This window comes from Oncorhynchus masou, chromosome 32 (genome assembly GCF_036934945.1).
Source record: "Oncorhynchus masou masou isolate Uvic2021 chromosome 32, UVic_Omas_1.1, whole genome shotgun sequence".
NCBI classification, from domain to species: Eukaryota; Metazoa; Chordata; class Actinopteri; order Salmoniformes; family Salmonidae; genus Oncorhynchus; species Oncorhynchus masou.
This window is the reverse complement of record NC_088243.1, coordinates 83,120,572-83,139,407: the sequence shown is the minus strand read 5'-3', so window position 1 is coordinate 83,139,407 and position 18,836 is coordinate 83,120,572. Positions and strand designations below refer to the sequence as shown.

The 18,836-nt window shown below is 40.4% G+C and overlaps 1 protein-coding gene across 1 annotated transcript; it reads right to left on the bottom strand.

The window, feature by feature from the left end:
* Positions 1 to 5,664: 5,664 nt before the first annotated feature.
* Positions 5,665 to 14,112, bottom strand: LOC135526708 (ras-related protein Rab-9B-like). The gene is made up of 3 exons (XM_064955302.1): positions 13,906 to 14,112; positions 9,009 to 9,341; positions 5,665 to 8,465 (listed from the first exon to the last, which is right to left on the bottom strand). Exons 2-3 carry the CDS (start codon positions 9,156 to 9,158, stop codon positions 8,004 to 8,006), a joined length of 612 nt encoding a protein of 203 aa, XP_064811374.1. The 5' UTR covers positions 9,159 to 9,341; positions 13,906 to 14,112; the 3' UTR covers positions 5,665 to 8,003.
* Between the last annotated feature and the right edge of the window lie 4,724 nt (positions 14,113 to 18,836).

Sequence of the window (18,836 nt, the reverse complement as noted above, 5' to 3'; positions counted from 1 at the left end):
TTGGATAGTATTCACACCTACATCAGTCTTTCTGCATCCCATATGCCAACCTATTCCCTATATAGTGCCATCACTTTAACCAGGGGCCATATGGCAACCTATTCCCTATATAGTGCCATCACTTTAACCAGGGGCCATATGGCAACCTATTCCCTATATAGTGCCATCACTTTAACCAGGGGCCATATGGCAACCTATTCCCTATATAGTGCCATCACTTTAACCAGGGGCCATATGGCAACCTATTCCCTATATAGTGCCATCACTTTAACCAGGGGCCATATGGCAACCTATTCCCTATATAGTGCCATCACTTTAACCAGGGGCCATATGGCAACCTATTCCCTATATAGTGCCATCATTTTAACCAGGGGCCATATGGCAACCTATTCCCTATATAGTGCCATCACTTTAACCAGGGGCCATATGGCAACCTATTCCCTATATAGTGCCATCACTTTAACCAGGGGCCATATGGCAACCTATTCCCTATATAGTGCCATCATTTTAACCAGGGGCCATATGGCAACCTATTCCCTATATAGTGCCATCACTTTAACCAGGGGCCATATGGCAACCTATTCCCTATATAGAGCCATCACTTTAACCAGGGGCCATATGGCAACCTATTCCCTATATAGTGCCATCACTTTAACCAGGGGCCAAATGGCAACCTATTCCCTATATAGTGCCATCATTTTAACCAGGGGCCATATGGCAACCTATTCCCTATATAGTGCCATCACTTTAACCAGGGGCCATATGGCAACCTATTCCCTATATAGTGCCATCACTTTAACCAGGGGCCAAATGGCAACCTATTCCCTATATAGTGCCATCATTTTAACCAGGGGCCATATGGCAACCTATTCCCTATATAGTGCCATCACTTTAACCAGGGGCCATATGGCAACCTATTCCCTATATAGTGCCATCACTTTAACCAGGGGCCATATGGCAACCTATTCCCTATATAGTGCCATCACTTTAACCAGGGGCCATATGGCAACCTATTCCCTATATAGTGCCATCACTTTAACCAGGGGCCATATGGCAACCTATTCCCTATATAGTGCCATCACTTTAACCAGGGGCCATATGGCAACCTATTCCCTATATAGTGCCATCATTTTAACCAGGGGCCATATGGCAACCTATTCCCTATATAGTGCCATCATTTTAACCAGGGGCAATATGGCAACCTATTCCCTATATAGTGCCATCATTTTAACCAGGGGCCATATGGCAACCTATTCCCTATATAGTGCCATCATTTTAACCAGGGGCCATATGGCAACCTATTCCCTATATAGTGCCATCATTTTAACCAGGGGCCATATGGCAACCTATTCCCTATACAGTGCCATCATTTTAACCAGGGGCCATATGGCAACCTATTCCCTATATAGTGCCATCATTTTAACCAGGGGCCATATGGCAACCTATTCCCTATATAGTGCCATCACTTTAACCAGGGGCCATATGGCAACCTATTCCCTATATAGTGCCATCATTTTAACCAGGGGCCATATGGCAACCTATTCCCTATATAGTGCCATCACTTTAGCCAGGGGCCATATGGCAACCTATTCCCTATATAGTGCCATCATTTTAACCAGGGGCCATATGGCAACCTATTCCCTATATAGTGCCATCATTTTAACCAGGGGCCATAGAGCTGATTCCCTATATAGTGCCATCATTTTAACCAGGGGCCATAGGGCCTATTCCCTATATAGTGCCATCATTTTAACCAGGGGCCATAGGGCCTATTCCCTATATAGAGCCATCATTTTAACCAGGGGCCATAGGGCCTATTCCCTTTATAGTGCCATCATTTTAACCAGGGGCCATATGGCAACCTATTCCCTATATAGTGCCATCATTTTAACCAGGGGCCATAGAACTGATTCCCTATATAGTGCCATCATTTTAACCAGGGGCCATAGGGCCTATTCCCTATATAGTGCCATTTTAACCAGGGGCCATAGGGCCTATTCCCTATATAGAGCCATCATTTTAACCAGGGGCCATAGGGCCTATTCCCTTTATAGTGCCATCATTTTAACCAGGGGCCATAGAGCTGATTCCCTATATAGTGCCATCATTTTAACCAGGGGCCATAGAGCTGATTCCCTATATAGTGCCATTTTAACCATGGGGCCATAGAGCTGATTCCCTATATAGTGCCATCATTTTAACCAGGGGCCATAGAGCTGATTCCCTATATAGTGCCATCATTTTAACCATGGGGCCATAGAGCTGATTCCCTATATAGTGCCATCATTTTAACCAGGGGCCATAGGGCCTATTCCCTATATAGAGCCATCATTTTAACCAGGGGCCATAGAGCTGATTCCCTATATAGTGCCATCATTTTAACCAGGGGCCATAGAGCTGATTCCCTATATAGTGCTATCATTTTAACCAGGGGCCATAGGGCTCTGATAAAGAGTTGTGCACTATATCCTGTATTAATAGGGTGCCATTTGGGACGCATATCTGTAAAGGGGACAGTCTTAACTTCCATAGGGCAATGAAGAGGTTAAGGAAGGTTTGATATTGGAGTTACAAGCAAATCAGCAGATACAGTTATATTCCTACATCAACTCTATGATAGTCAGTTATACACCTCTTACTCAGCTCAAAGCAGGCTAACAAACACTTAGGTGAGGTTAAAAATTATATTTTAGTCAGTTCGTACAGTAGTATTGAGGATTTCATTGATGTACAGTTATTTCAGGAATGAAACGAATGCCCTTTTACAATGTACATGTAGCCATGTCTTTGTGCACTGTGGCAAGCCCACATTACTGTGTAGATTTCTTATTCAACATATAGATTAAAAACAAAAACAGGTCATCAACATTGGTTAGTGAGAGTGAGACAAGACGAGATGGTGAGGAGGACATGAGAACTGTATGTTAAGAGTTTGACAGATGGAATACATTCTCGGGAATATAGTTGACATAGCAGTGGAATGTGATGTCTCAATAGACGTCCAGCCCTCTTTCTATTGGGTAAAATACATGTTTTTTCATCTGTTTAATACTTTGTTACAGAACATTCCAACTGTACTTGTACTGTTTCTCTAAATACCACAGGTTGAGTAAATTGACAATCTCCAATAGATACAGGTGTACCGCGACGTCAGCGTGAACATAACACAGTGCTAAAGTTTCAGTGAACGGCTGGTTCTTTCACAGTGGACCCCTCTGCTGTACCAGACAGTCATTTCATTTGAATCGAGAGGCAGATGACTTCCTGTAGATTGGTACCGCACACAAACATAACTTTAAGAGATAAATTGTGTGAATTTCACATGCATGCAAATAAAATAACAATGTATTGTAGTAGTAATGCAACACCGCATTGGTTGATTAATGTGGTAGGCATAGCAACGGTACCATGGTGACGACTAGGTCAAATACTGGAAACAGACAACTGAAGTATCAACTGTGGCTTCAGGCATCAGAAGTATTGTATAACATCAGTAATGCTATTTTCCTTAAAATAATGACCAAATAATGTCCTCAAATGTTTCAAACTGATCCTTTGATTTTGACTCCATCGTTCAAATCCAGTGAGGGCAGGCCAGCATAGGTCACCACTGATGTAAAATAACAGAAAAACACTAAGTACCCAAAAATAATGCTTTTAAAATAATCCTCACTTATGTTTCCCTCTTATCAATACCTACGGGAGAAAATGCAATATCTGTACATTAAAAAAGGTACAATTATTTTTCTGTCCGTTCAGGTTGTTTCACATTCAAATAAGACTAATCAACTGGGTAAATCAGAGTAGAGAGGTGGCTATGATATCAGATGAAGGACTGGAATGTTCTTATATTCTGTCTAGAATGTTCTCTGACTGGAATGCTCTACTGCTACCAATGTTCTAGATAATAAGGTTCTATCTAGAACCTAGAATGTTCCAGAACTGTCAGTGTTCTAGAGCAGGGCCCATGCAGTAGACAGGCAAGGCAGTAGGGCTGAGAAACAAACCATCACTCTTCCTTAGTGACACACCAACCCAAACATAAGTTACAGTGCTTTGCAAAAGTATTCATCCCCTTGGCGTTTTTCCTATTTTATTGCTTTACAACCTGTAATATAAACTATATTTTTATTTGGATTTCATGTAATGGACATACACAAAATAGTCCAAATTGGTGAAGTGAAAAAAAAAGAAAAAATGTTTAAACAAATGACAAAAACTTTAAAAAACAGAAAAGTGGTGTGTGCATATGTATTCAGCCCCTTTACTATGAAGCCCCTAAATAAATAAATAATCCTGTCACCAATCAACCAATCACCTTCAGAAGTCACATAACTAGTTAAATAAAGTCCACCTGTGTGCAATCTAAGTGCCACGTGATCTCAGTATATATATACACCTGTTCCGAAAGAGTCTGCAACAACACTAAGTGGCACCATGAAGACCAATGAGCTCTCCAAACAGCTCAGGGACAAAGATGTGGAGAAGTATAATATCCCAAACTTTGAACATCCCACGGAGCACCATTAAATCCATTATTAAAAAATGGAAAGAATATGGTCCCACAACAAACCTGCCTTTAGAGGGCCGCCCACCAAAACTCACAGGCAAGGAGGGCATTAATCAGAGGCAACAAAGAGACCATAGATAACCCTGAAGGAGCTGCAAAGCTCCACAGTGGAGATTGGAGTATCAGTCCATAGGACCACTTTAAGCCGTACACTCCACAGAGCTGGGCTTTACGTAAGACTGGCCAGAAAAAAATAAGCAAACATGTTTGGTGTTTGTCAAAAGTCATGTGGGAGACTCCCCAAACATATGGAAGAAGGTGCTCTGGTCAGATTAGACTAAAATTCTGCTTTTTGACCATCAAGGAAAACACTGTCGGGCGCAAACCTAACCTCTCACCACCCCGACAGTGAAGCATGGTGGTGGCAGCATCATGCTGTGGGGGTGTTTGTCATCGGCAGGGAAACTGGGAAACTGGTCAGAATTGAATGAATGATGGATGGCGCTAAATACAGGGAAATTCTTGAGGGAAACCTGTTTCAGTCTTCCAGAGACTTGAGAATGGGACGGAGATTCACCTTCCAGCAGAACAATGACCATAAGCCTACTGCTAAAGCAACGAGTTGTTTAAGGGGAAACATTTAAATGTCTTGGAATGGCCTAGTCAAAGCCCAGACCTCAATCCAATTGAGATCTGTGGTATGACTTTGCTGTACACCAGCGGAACCCATCCGCCTTGAAGAATGGGAAAGAATCCCAGTGGCTCGATGTGCCAAGCTTATAGAGACATACCCCAAGAGACTTGCAGCTGTAATTGCTGCAAAAGGTGACTCTACAAAGTATTGACTTTGGGGGTTAATAGTTATGCATGCTCAAGTTGTCTTATTTCTTGTTTTTTTTACAAAAAAATATTTTGCATCTTCAAAGTGATAGGCATGTTGGGTAAATAAAATGATAACCCCCCCCCCCCAAAAAAAAAATATATTTTAATTCCAGGTTGTAAGACAACAAAATAGGAAAAATGCCAAGGGGGTGAATACTTTCGCAAGCCACTGTAGATGGTAGAAACCCCACAGTAAATATCAGAACCTAAATGAACTAATGAAAAGAAAAAGAGGATCAGCTATAAGCCAAACAAAATAACTGCTACATCTATAAAGGAATACACTTTATTGATTAAGAACATATCATTGGTGTCAGGAGAGACCGACTAAAAAATGAAAGGGATCTCACAAAAACAACAAAAAAACGGTATGTACCGTAGTAGGTAAAACTTTGTTTACAAGAAATTTGTGGAGTGGTTGAAAAAACACGAGGTTTAATAACTCCAACCTAAGTGTATGTAAACTTCAACTGTACGTACCGTAGTAGGTAAGGGATGAAATTAAACCAGGCGTCTCCTGCAACTCTCACACGTAGACATAACACTTGATTCAGACAGGCCTAGAAAGCCCCAAGGACGAGGAAATACTGTCGCACCTGGTATAGATACAAACTACCTCCAATAGACATGTACCCAGTTTTGAACAGATATGACAGAACAGAAACATCTTTCCCTTTGGAGAAAATCAAATTCCTTTTTGTGCAGTAAACATTTGTCCTGGTACAGTAATGTGTGCAATCAATGTTGTCAGTTCTTAAACAAGATGTGACTGGATCAAGTCCAGCTTCATGTAGAGGTCTATGTCAGTGTATTAAATATCTATATGTATTGTATTAAATTATATTCCTCTGGTCAGTCAACACACCATGTCTATATGTATTATATTCCTCTGGTCAGTCAGTCAACACACCATGTCTATATGTATTATATTAAATGATATTCCTCTGGTCAGTCAACACACCATGTCTATATGTATTATATTAAATGATATTCCTCTGGTCAGTCAACACACCATGTCTATATGTATTATATTAAATGATATTCCTCTGGTCAGTCAGTCAACACACCATGTCTATATGTATTATATTAAATGATATTCCTCTGGTCAGTCAACACACCATGTCTATATGTATTATATTAAATGATATTCCTCTGGTCAGTCAACACACCATGTCTATATGTATTATATTAAATGATATTCCTCTGGTCAGTCAGTCAACACACCATGTCTATATGTATTATATTAAATGATATTCCTCTGGTCAGTCAACACACCATGTCTATATGTATTATATTAAATGATATTCCTCTGGTCAGTCAACACACCATGTCTATATGTATTATATTAAATGATATTCCTCTGGTCAGTCAGTCAACACACCATGTCTATATGTATTATATTAAATGATATTCCTCTGGTCAGTCAACACACCATGTCTATATGTATTATATTAAATTATATTCCTCTGGTCAGTCAGTCAACACACCATGTCTATATGTATTATATTAAATGATATTCCTCTGGTCAGTCAACACACCATGTCTATATGTATTATATTAAATTATATTCCTCTGGTCAGTCAGTCAACACACCATGTCTATATGTATTATATTAAATGATATTCCTCTGGTCAGTCAGTCAACACACCATGTCTATATGTATTATATTAAATGATATTCCTCTGGTCAGTCAACACACCATGTCTATATGTATTATATTAAATGATATTCCTCTGGTCAGTCAGTCAACACACCATGTCTATATGTATTATATTAAATGATATTCCACTGGTCAGTCAACACACCATGTCTATATGTATTATATTAAATGATATTCCTCTGGTCAGTCAGTCAACACACCATGTCTATATGTATTATATTAAATGATATTCCTCTGGTCAGTCAGCCAACCACTGTCATGAGACCTGACAGTGTGATTGACCAGAACATGATTCTAAGTACCTATGAGACCTTAGAAGACTCAGCAGACAGACAGATAAAGAAATGAATGAGAACGTTGCTGTGCCACAAGCAGCCTGTGCTCTTGGAGAGGAGAACAGAAAGGACTCATGAATATTATCAGATTAAAATGACTGTTCTGTAAGAGGGCTGGGGTAGCCTAGTGGTTAGAGCTTTGGACTCGTAACCGGAAGGTTGCAAGTTCAAATCCCCAAGCTGACAAGGTACAAATCTGTCGTTCTGCCCCTGAACAGGCAGTTAACCCACTGTTCCTAGTCTGTCATTGAAAATAAGAATTTGTTCTTAACTGACTTGCCTAGTTAAGTAAAATAACAAAATATGCTGAAAACATTACACAGGGCAGATACATGAAGCTGGCTGGATGTAAAGAGCAGTTTTGTGCTATACTGCTGAAAGCAGACAGAGTTGAACAACATATTGTATCTCATTGATAAACTTTAAAAATCAGATGTGTCGATACTGACAACCCAACACTCTTTAAAATCAGCTGTATTGATACCCGATGATCAGTCTCAGCAGCTTGTACCTGCATCAGGTAAATAACCATGGAGATCAGTGGAGAGCAGAACAGCTCTCTAGCCCTCAGGATGCTACAGGCTGGACGGAGAGGGAAACCAGTCCTTTCAACCAATCAGCAGCAAGAAGAGCGCGGTACTTTACGGTTGCCGTGGAGATCGATAGTGCTACTCAACAGCGTGTGGTCGATCTGATCCTCCGCCGCCAGAACCTCCCGTACCGCTGCCTCGAATGCCACTCCCACGTTAGTATCGTCCTTAGCACTGGTCTCGAAGTAGGGACAACAGCCGTTCTCCTCGCACCAGGCCCGAGCCTCATCCTCCCCCACCTCCTTCCCCTCCTCCTTGTCCACCTTGTTGCCCAGGACAACGAAGGGGAACCTCTCTGGGTCTCGTACGTCAGAGTAAAACATGAACTCTTTCTTCCAGCTGGCCAGGTTCTGGAAGCTGTGCAGGTCGTCTACAGCGAAGGTGAGGAGGCAGCAGTCAGCGCCACGGTAGAACGGCGTCCTCAGGGACTTGAAGCGCTCCTGACCCGCCGTGTCCCAGATCTGAAGGGTCACCAGGCGCCCGTCCACCTGGAGGGAGGAAGTGAATGAAAACATTAATTGTCCCGAAGAGAAACCTTTACTATCCCCAAAGACAATTAGATTTGTACATAATATACACCGCCATCATAAAGATATAAAACAGTAGACAAGAATCAATGACATAAAGTAAATGATTTACTACTAAAACACATTTTGTCATAACGTAATCCACTGCACCAGCCTATAGAGAGAACAGAACAAATTACTGCTCAACCTGCCCCCCCCAGGAATTTGAATTTACAAACCGAATTACGAACTGTATCCACATGTTGTCTGCTGTAATTATTGCATGTACTTATGTATCTATGCACTCACGTGCAGATGCTCTGGTTTGTTGAGATGCAAGACACATTATAATAATTATTATTATTCAATTTCAGACAGACCTTGGCTCTATCTCCTCGCCGCCTCCTCAATCTTATTGGAGAAAGTCCAAGGTCCCTCCCCTCATTTTAAATTTTGAGAAGAAGGCAAGGGGATATAATGCCACGAATGAAGAAAAGATTCATTCAGAAAGGGCTCTAATCTGACCTCCAGGTCTCTGTTGAGGAACTCCACCCCGATGGTGTGGAAGGACTGGGCGTCGAAGCGGTCCGTGACGTAGCGGTTCATTAAGGAAGATTTCCCCACGCCACCGTCCCCCAGCAGGATCACCTTTAACAGCAGGCTCTTCCCGCTCATCACAACCCCCCCGCCGCTGCTCGTCTCCGCAGCTCACCAGGCCGTTCCGTGGCAAGGCCCCCTCCCTCTGCTGGCAGGTTGGCTAGCCTGGAGCCAAGCCTTCTAGCTGGGTTACTGACCACTGTGACCTAGCCTTCACCTCGTGCTAGGCTACTGGGGTAGTACTATCAGGGTCAATGCAACCTGAAGGATGAGCAGAGAGATTTAAAAAAAAAAAAAAAAAAATCAAATGTTATTGGTCACGAACACATATTTGGCAGACTATCGATAGTGTAGCAAAATAATTTAGAAAAATATAAATAGTAGAATTTTCAGAGTCCGGAATATAGAGTTGAAGTCGCAAGTTTACATACATTTAGGTTTGAGTCATTAAAACACATTTTTCAACCACTCCACAAATGTCTTGTTAACAAACTATAGTTTTGGCAAGTGGGTTAGGACATCTACTTGGTGCAGGACACAAATCATTTTCCCAACAATTGTTTACAGACAGATTAGTTCACACAATTGCAGTGGGTCAGAGGTTTACATACACTATGTTGACTGTGCCTTTAAACAGCTTGGAAAATTCCAGAAAATATGTCATGGCTTTAGAAGCTTCCGATTGACATCATTTGAGTCAATTGGAGGTGCACCTATGGATGTATTTCAAGGCCTACATTCAAACTCATGGGAAAATCTAAAGAAATCAGCAAAGAAAGCCAAAACTTTTAGAACTCCACAAGTCTGGTTCATCCTTGGGAGCAATTTCCAAATGCCTGAAGGTACCACGTTCATCTGTACAAACAATTGTACGCAAGTATAAACACCATGGGACCACACAGCCATCATACCGCTCAGGAAGGAGACGCGTTCTGTCTTCTAGAGATGAATGTACTTTGGTTCGAAAAGTGCAAATCAATCCCAGAACAGCAGCAAAGGACCTTGTGAAGATGCTGGAGGAAACAGGTACAAAAGTATCTATATCCACAGTAAAACGAGTCCAATATCGACATAACCTGAAAGGCCGCTCGGCAAGGAAGAAGCCACTGCTCCAAAACCACCATAAAAAAGCCAGACTACGGTTTGCAACTGCACATGGGGACAAAGATCGTACTTTTGGAAAAATGTCCTCTGGTCTGATGAAACAAAAATAGAACTGTTTGACCATAACGACCATTGTTATGTTTGGAGGAAAAAAGGGGATATATTGAAGCAACATCTCAAGACATCAGTCAGGAAGTTAAAGCTTGGTCGCAAGTGGGTCTTCCAAATGGATACATGCTGGTAGACCCTGACAATGAGCAACAGAACTTAGGCCTAGACAGAAAACATCACGTGGCTGTCTTTCACTGGGAGGAGAAGTGGAGAGAGAGAGTAGCTAGAGACAGAACCACATCAAGTGGCTGTCTTTCACCAGGAGGAGAAGTAGAGTGAGAGAAGAGCTAGAGACAGAACAACATCAAGTGGCTGTCTTTCACCAGGAGGAGAAGTAGAGTGAGAGAAGAGCTAGAGACAGAACAACATCAAGTGGCTGTCTTTCACCAGGAGGAGAAGTAGAGTGAGAGAAGAGCTAGAGACAGAACAACATCAAGTGGCTGTCTTTCACCTGGAGGAGAAGTAGAGTGAGAGAAGAGCTAGAGACAGAACAACATCAAGTGGCTGTCTTTCACCAGGAGGAGAAGTGGAGAGAGAGTAGTTACTAAAATTAACAAACTAAAATAGCAGCAGCCTTAAAAAGGTAACCATAATACTGATCCAACAACAATCTCTCTTCTCACACCCACTGTATCTGGAGCTATTTGCAAGTGATGCCCCTCCTGTATGAGATGTGCTGGGTATAGAGATGTGTAAGATCACCGGGGTGGTTGTCCTTTGGGACACCTGATAGGGGTGAATGACCCAGAGAAACTCCCCCTCTAACAAACCCAGGGATTGGTTGAGCTGGAGATTGGCAAGGCGTAAAATGTACTACCGATGAGCTTAAGTTACTCTGTTGTACATCACGACGCCCATGTTGTTGATAACAATGTATAGGAAGCAATGCTGAACCCGTGTACAGTATGGTCGAAAATCACATGGGAGAAATACGTATTAATGTGACATGGTTCTTGATTTACAATACAGCTTTAGTAAACTGCTTCTTATTATACCACCCACATATCTGGAATGTGGATGAGAGATCCCAAGAACGGATAGTTCGCTAACTCACAACAACTCAGAATGTACTCTTCACTACCAGAGATTTCCATGACAACAACGATGAGTCAGGAAGATAAGCACACGACTGACTCAGGTACACCCGACACTGAGCCTGCGCTGCTCCATGACTGCACAAGCTTGCTGTCAAAAAGGTGTTTAATTAGGTGATTCTCAACAAACATGACAAAAAAACAACAACAAAAAAAAACATTTCCCACCACAATTCCTCTTGGATCACTAATATTAGGATCTGTATTCATCTATTTCATAATTATTTTGATGTTTATTGATCATATATTATGCATTTTACCACAATTAACAACAAAAATTATCATTACCGCAATAGTTTGTGTCCAAGTCCAAAAAAGTTAAACAAATCCATTTCTAATATATATATATATATATATATATATATATATATATATATATATATATATATATATATTTTACATTAGATATATATATATATATTACATTCCTCACCTAATAAAAAGGTCATGACACTGATTTATTTTAATGTATTAACATTCATTTAGCAATTTCTCATTACCGCAACAAAACATTTTCTGAATCTTGTTTTTGTCATAATTACTTGTGTATACATGTTGTTGTTTTTTTATGTACACATTTGTATAAAGAACAAAAGGCACACTATCAGATTAAGCCAAAAATAACTAAAGTAGACATTTTATTTTCCTAAATATTGGTACAATAAGGTAATGATACGCAGGTTTCAGACATGAGGGTTTTATAGTTTGGAAAACTGTACTGAGCTCTATTAGAGATTCAGTAACCCAATACATCAAACTGTGTCAGTTGATAATCCCAAATGACTTGCATAAAACTAAAATCACTGATGCAATTGACTAAAATACCCCTTATTTTAGCCTAAGTATAAAGGACTGTAATTACATACATGTATCTTCAAAAATCTAAAATGTACTTAAGCATAAAAAAAGTTCCTTAAATGTAACATTTCCAATGTCTTTCCAGGTCATATTGCTGTATTAGTATATGGATGTGTGTGGTTCCTTAGATGTATTTGTAAATTGAATGGGATGGAATAACATGATATGCCTAAAGTATCTAAATATGTGAGATATGGACCTAAAACTGTCTTGGGATATCAAACAACAGTATAAGTAAGTGCTAAAACAGGTACCCGTGTCATAATAGGGAATAACCTCCTTTAAGTGGAAGTTTCTCTTTGCTGAAAAAACAAACTCTAGATTGTAAGTAAATTAAATGGGGTTTACAAACCTATATTTCTTGACTACCACCTACCTAATCAAATAACTGTTTTACAAATAATCCATACAATAGGTGTAAGCAATGGTCCTAGTAAATAATGAAAGCTACCAGCACCCATTAATTATACATTACAACGAGTTTATTTTATTACAGAAATTAAAAGTCTCACCTAAAAATGATGCAGTAATGAGAAATGTGTGTTTGGTAATCAAATTAAATTGTATATGTCACATACGCCGAATAAAAACAAGCGTAGACTTGTCAGTGAAATGCTTACTTACAAGCCAACAATGCAGTTAAGAAAAATACCTACAAATTTAAAAAATGTAAAAGTAACAAATAATTAAAGAGCAGCAGTAAAATAACAAGAGGGGCCCTTAGCTCAATCTGCAAGTAATAGGAGACTGCAATTATTGATCAACAATTGACCACATCCGTAAAGCCCATGTTGGTAAGGTAATGGTTCTTCAATTTTAGCATTTTAGTCATTTCGGAAATGAGAAAGTTAAGTGTTGTAAAGAGGGTGTTTGAGAATACCATCCTCATTCTGAAGGTATATAAACTCCTCTAACGACTGATCCTCTAGTCTAGATGATGCATCATGGGTTACAGCAACTTGAAAAAGTGTTATGGTAACGAGTGTTTTTATATAATAAATATTATACTTTAATGTAAACTTATATTAATGTTAAAAAATATATATATAATTTATGTTGGAGTGTGCCCCTGGTTATCCGCAAATAAGAAAACAAGAAAATGGTGCCGTCTGGTTTGTTTAATATAGGGAAATTTAAATTATTTATAATTTTACATTCGACACTGTGTCATAAACTAGGCATCTTAGTCCCCAGAAAGATAGAAAACCATAATGCATCTGCAACAAACTAACTCAATTTGCCACTGCCATGACTAAAACTGGTTTCATGAGAATCACCGAATTGATTAGAGGCTCACCAACTACTGTACCTACTAACGTTATATTGCTGTTCTGATGCAATGTTATTGTAACGAATGAAATCTGAGGGTTCCCATTTCGTAAATGCAGCTAGATATTACACATGACATCTAGCTAGATATAGGGATGAATAGCTGGCAAATTAAATGGCGATGATGATAACGAAATGCCAAACAGTAGCCAGCTAGCCTGTTACCGTTAGCTAGCTATCCGCCGGGATGGGTTGTGTTGTTGACATCAATTGTCCTGAATTATTAAACTAAACTACGAATAAATAGACCGGTTTGAACAAACACGCACCATATTCAATATTACTACATGTGACTGCATTAATTTAAGGCGTAAAATCGTTTTCGTTACCTCATGTTGTACCGTGTTATAAATCGTAGCTTGCCCAGTTTTTTCATCTGAGATTTTGACGGATTGTGAACCCTTGCTTGTTGAGGCGCGTCCCCAGTATTTTCCAGTCCAGGGTAATAATTAGTCCAAACGGTTGCAAACAGTTTCTTTTTGCAACAAACCCGAGAATTTATATTGGACAAATTCAAGGTAGGTCGCGCCCCGTTCCATTCCACTTGCTTCCGTTTAAGAAAGTTTTGAAACAGAATTGGCGTAATGAATACACCCCTGAGTCCAGTCGCGACGCTTGGTCCTAAAGCCCGCAAGTTCGCCCTCCCTGCTCTATCTATTTATTTTGCTGTCAAATTTGGTCCATGCTCTGTGAGCTTGGATACTTCAACCTGTTCAAATAGTCCTGCTTTGACTGTATATATTCTCTATTTTTTTAACTGAAAAAAAACAACATATTTTTATCGTTGAAGAAAATAATGTCAAATTGCACAGTCAGTGTGTGATTCCACTCCAGATCTGTAGATGGTAGTAATGCAGCAAGAGTTTTTTTATTTTACCTTTATTTAACTATGCAAGTCAGTTTGTTTTTTTATTATTGGCGAAAAATCAGTATGCATAGAAGTATACAAACAGACAATGATAACATATGCTAGGGGGTGCAACAAATGACAGATTATACAAAGACCTTAAACGATGCACACATGTTGATTGTTTTAACAGCTTTCTTATTAGAAGGATGTAGGATGGTCTTAATGTACTGCTCAAATTCCTAATAGAAAACACGGAAGAGTGGTTTTTTATTAGTAAATTTACATTCATGAATATGACAGTAATGGATACCATATCGCTTTGAAGTAAAGCACGTATAGATAGACCTACTAGGCAAGTCAGTTAAAGAACAAATTCTGATTTTCAATAACGGCCTAGGAACAGTGGGTTAACTTCCTTGTTCAGGGGCAGAACGACAGATTTTTTACCTTGTCGGCTCAGGGATTCAATAATGCAACTTTACTAGTCCAACGCTCTAACCTGCTGGAAAGACAGACACAATTACGGTTTTTTTTTAGGCCTAAATAAAAAGAAAGCTAAATTCATTCTTGATTATCCATAATCATGGTAGCATCCACATTACTATAATAATGTTAATTGAAGATCAAGATAAAAATTCGTGTTTTTGAAATCTCGTGATTTTAGCTTCACCTTCAATTAATGATTTTAGCATTGTTTTAGACATCGTTTGTGTTTTATTATTTGATTAATCTCTTATACAATAGGAATTGAATGGTGAATAATGTACTGTGTCATTTTGGAGTCACTTTTATTTTAACTAAGAGAAGATCTTTCTTAACACTATTAACATTCATGTGGATGCTACCATGATTATGAATAATCATGAATTCATTGTGAATAACGATGAGTGAAAAAGTTACACAGGAGCAAAGATCATACGCCCCCCCCCCCCAAAAAAAAAAATTATAACCTTGTCATACCCTGATCTGGTTCACCAGTCTTTTGTCAGGCCTGCCTGTGGGTTTCCCTCTGTTCCAGTCGCTTGATTGTGCCTGGTTTCTACTTTTCCAGGTTTTGACCTTTCTGCCTGCCCTGAGCCTGCCTGCGGTCCCGTACCTTTGCCCAACTTATCTGCATTACTGACCTCTGCCTGCCCTGAGCCTGCCTGCGGTCCCGTGCTTTTGCCCAACTTATCTGCATTACTGACACCTGCCTGCCCTGAGCTTGCCTGCGGTCCCGTACCTTTGCCCAACTTATCTGCATTACTGACCCCTGCATGCCCTGAGCCTGCCTGCGGTCCCGTACCTTTGCCCAACTTATCTGCATTACTGACCCCTGCCTGCCCTGAGCCTGCCTGCGGTCCCGTACCTTTGCCCAACTTATCTGCATTACTGACACCTGCCTGCCCTGAGCTTGCCTGCGGTCCCGTACCTTTGCCCAACTTATCTGCATTACTGACCCCTGCCTGCCCTGAGCCTGCCTGCGGTCCCGTACCTTTGCCCAACTTATCTGCATTACTGACCCCTGCCTGCCCTGAGCCTGCCTGCGGTCCCGTACCTTTGCCCAACTTATCTGCATTACTGACCCCTGCATGCCCTGAGCTTGCCTGCGGTCCCGTACCTTTGCCCAACTTATCTGCATTACAGACCCCTGCCTGCCCTGAGCCTGCCTGCGGTCCCGTACCTTTGCCCAACTTATCTGCATTACTGACCCCTGCCTGCCCTGCGCCTGCCTGCGGTCCTGTGCTTTTGCCCAACCTATCTGGATTACTGACCCCTGCCTGCCCTTGACCTGTCTTTTGCCTGCCCCTGTTGGATTAATAAACTGTTGTTACTTCAACATTGTCTGCATCTGGGTCTCACCTGAAACGTGTACACGTCTCCTGTTATTGATAAAGGTGAGAGGTTAGCATTTATGTAATTGATAAAGGTGAGAGGTTAGCATTTATGTAATTGATAAAGGTGAGAGGTTAGCATTTATGTTATTGATAAAGGTGAGAGGTTAGCATTTATGTTATTGATAAAGGTGAGAGGTTAGCATTTATGTTATTGATAAAGGTGAGAGGTTAGCATTTATGTTATTGATAAAGGTGAGAGGTTAGCATTTATGTTATTGATAAAGGTGAGAGGTTAGCATTTATGTTATTGATAAAGGTGAGAGGTTAGCATTTATGTTATTGATAAAGGTGAGAGGTTAGCATTTATGTTATTGATAAAGGTGAGAGGTTAGCATTTATGTTATGGATAAAGGTGAGAGGTTAGCATTTATGTTATTGATAAAGGTGAGAGGTTAGCATTTATGTTATTGATAAAGGTGAGAGGTTAGCATTTATGTTATTGATAAAGGTGAGAGGTTAGCATTTATGTTATTGATAAAGGTGAGAGGTTAGCATTTATGTTATTGATAAAGGTGAGAGGTTAGCATTTATGTTATTGATAAAGGTGAGAGGTTAGCATTTATGTTATTGATAAAGGTGAGAGGTTAGCATTTATGTTATTGATAAAGGTGAGAGGTTAGCATTTATGTTATTGATAAAGGTGAGAGGTTAGCATTTATGTTATTGATAAAGGTGAGAGGTTAGCATTTATGTTATTGATAAAGGTGAGAGGTTAGCATTTATGTTATGGATAAAGGTGAGAGGTTAGCATTTATGTTATGGATAAAGGTGAGAGGTTAGCATTTATGTTATGGATAAAGGTGAGAGGTTAGCATTTATGTTATTGATAAAGGTGAGAGGTTAGCATTTATGTTATGGATAAAGGTGAGAGGTTAGCATTTATGTTATGGATAAAGGTGAGAGGTTAGCATTTATGTTATTGATAAAGGTGAGAGGTTAGCATTTATGTTATTGATAAAGGTGAGAGGTTAGCATTTATGTTATGGATAAAGGTGAGAGGTTAGCATTTATGTTACTGATAAAGGTGAGAGGTTAGCATTTATGTTATTGATAAAGGTGAGAGGTTAGCATTTATGTTATTGATAAAGGTGAGAGGTTAGCATTTTTGGGGGGGTATGAACTTTGTTCCTCTGTCACTTTCTCCCTCATCATTATGCCAAATAAAAGGTGACATTCTGTACTCTTGCCTCATATAAAACATTTGATCTCTAATACCCAAATGCCGGAGAATAGCGTCACATTTAAAATGTGGAGGGGAGTGTATATAAAATTATATTTGTTTGTGGATGAATTTACTGCTATCGGATGAAGACTATTGCACTGCGTATTTGAGCATTGAAGATCCATTCAAAAAAGTTTTCAAAAACGTTAAAAAAACCTACAAGGGTGATGGGGTCGTCACTTCCTGCTTACTTTCATAGCATATTTCATTTCATCGTTTTCGTCTCTTTCATTTCATTGTAAAGAATTCATTTTAAATTCACTTTAAAAAAAAGTTGGATTAAATTTGATTTCCTCCAGGACTACATGACAGAGAGGCTATGGTTCCCTCTCCACCGGGGCTGTGTACCAGTCTACCGCAGCTCCTCGTCAGTAGCCGACTGGATGCCCATCCACCACTGTCATCCTTATCAATGACTTCCCATCACCTCAGGACGTAGCCAAGTTCCCCAAGCCGCTGGATGAGAACGATGAAGAGTACGCTAAGTATTTAGTTTAAGAAGCCGAGCCATGTTACCAACGTTGGCCTGATGGAGGCTCTGGAGAGCAGGGAGTGGGGCGTGAACGACATGAGCAAACCCAACTACCTCAACGGCTTTGAGTGCTATGTCTGTGACCAGGATAATACCAGACTGGAAGCTGAACGGGCTTATAGGAAAGCACCATAGAAGAGCCCGCCCCCCCAGCCTAAGCTGGCCAATAATTCTCATAGGGGATGTCCTCTACCCAGTCCAGGATTTGGAGACCGTCAGGACCGACACACCAATGACAGGTAGGCACCACCAGCCTCTGAAATAAAGGGCTTTATCTTTTTGTAAATTGTAGGCTTGACCCTTATAGTGCTGTATGACAGTGTACTGTTTGCAGTGAGAGATATTCCTCCTTTGAGGGAGTGTCTTCAAATACACACATGTAGGGTTTTTTCTCCTAACATTTCAAATAAACTGCTGTGCTTATTCGCCTGATTTATTTGTGTTTTTCCAGCTTGGTCCAGATGTGGCCGCAGGACTACAGGCAGAGCCTAGGTCAGGCTGAAGGATTGGAGTCTCCAATCAGACATAATGAGTCAGACCCTGCACTGCTCTGGCATCACATCCAGGAGTTGGCTATGAGGAGGGCCAAAGGAGGACAGGCACAACTAGTCGAACCCTGCACTGCTGAGGAACCACATACAGGATGAGAGCCAGAGGTAACTGAGAAAGTCCCTTATTGACAGTATTTTTTGACAGGAAGAGGACAAGGAAGGAAAGACATGTACAGTTGAAGTGGGAAGTTTACAAACACCGTAGCCAAATACATTTAAACTCCGTTT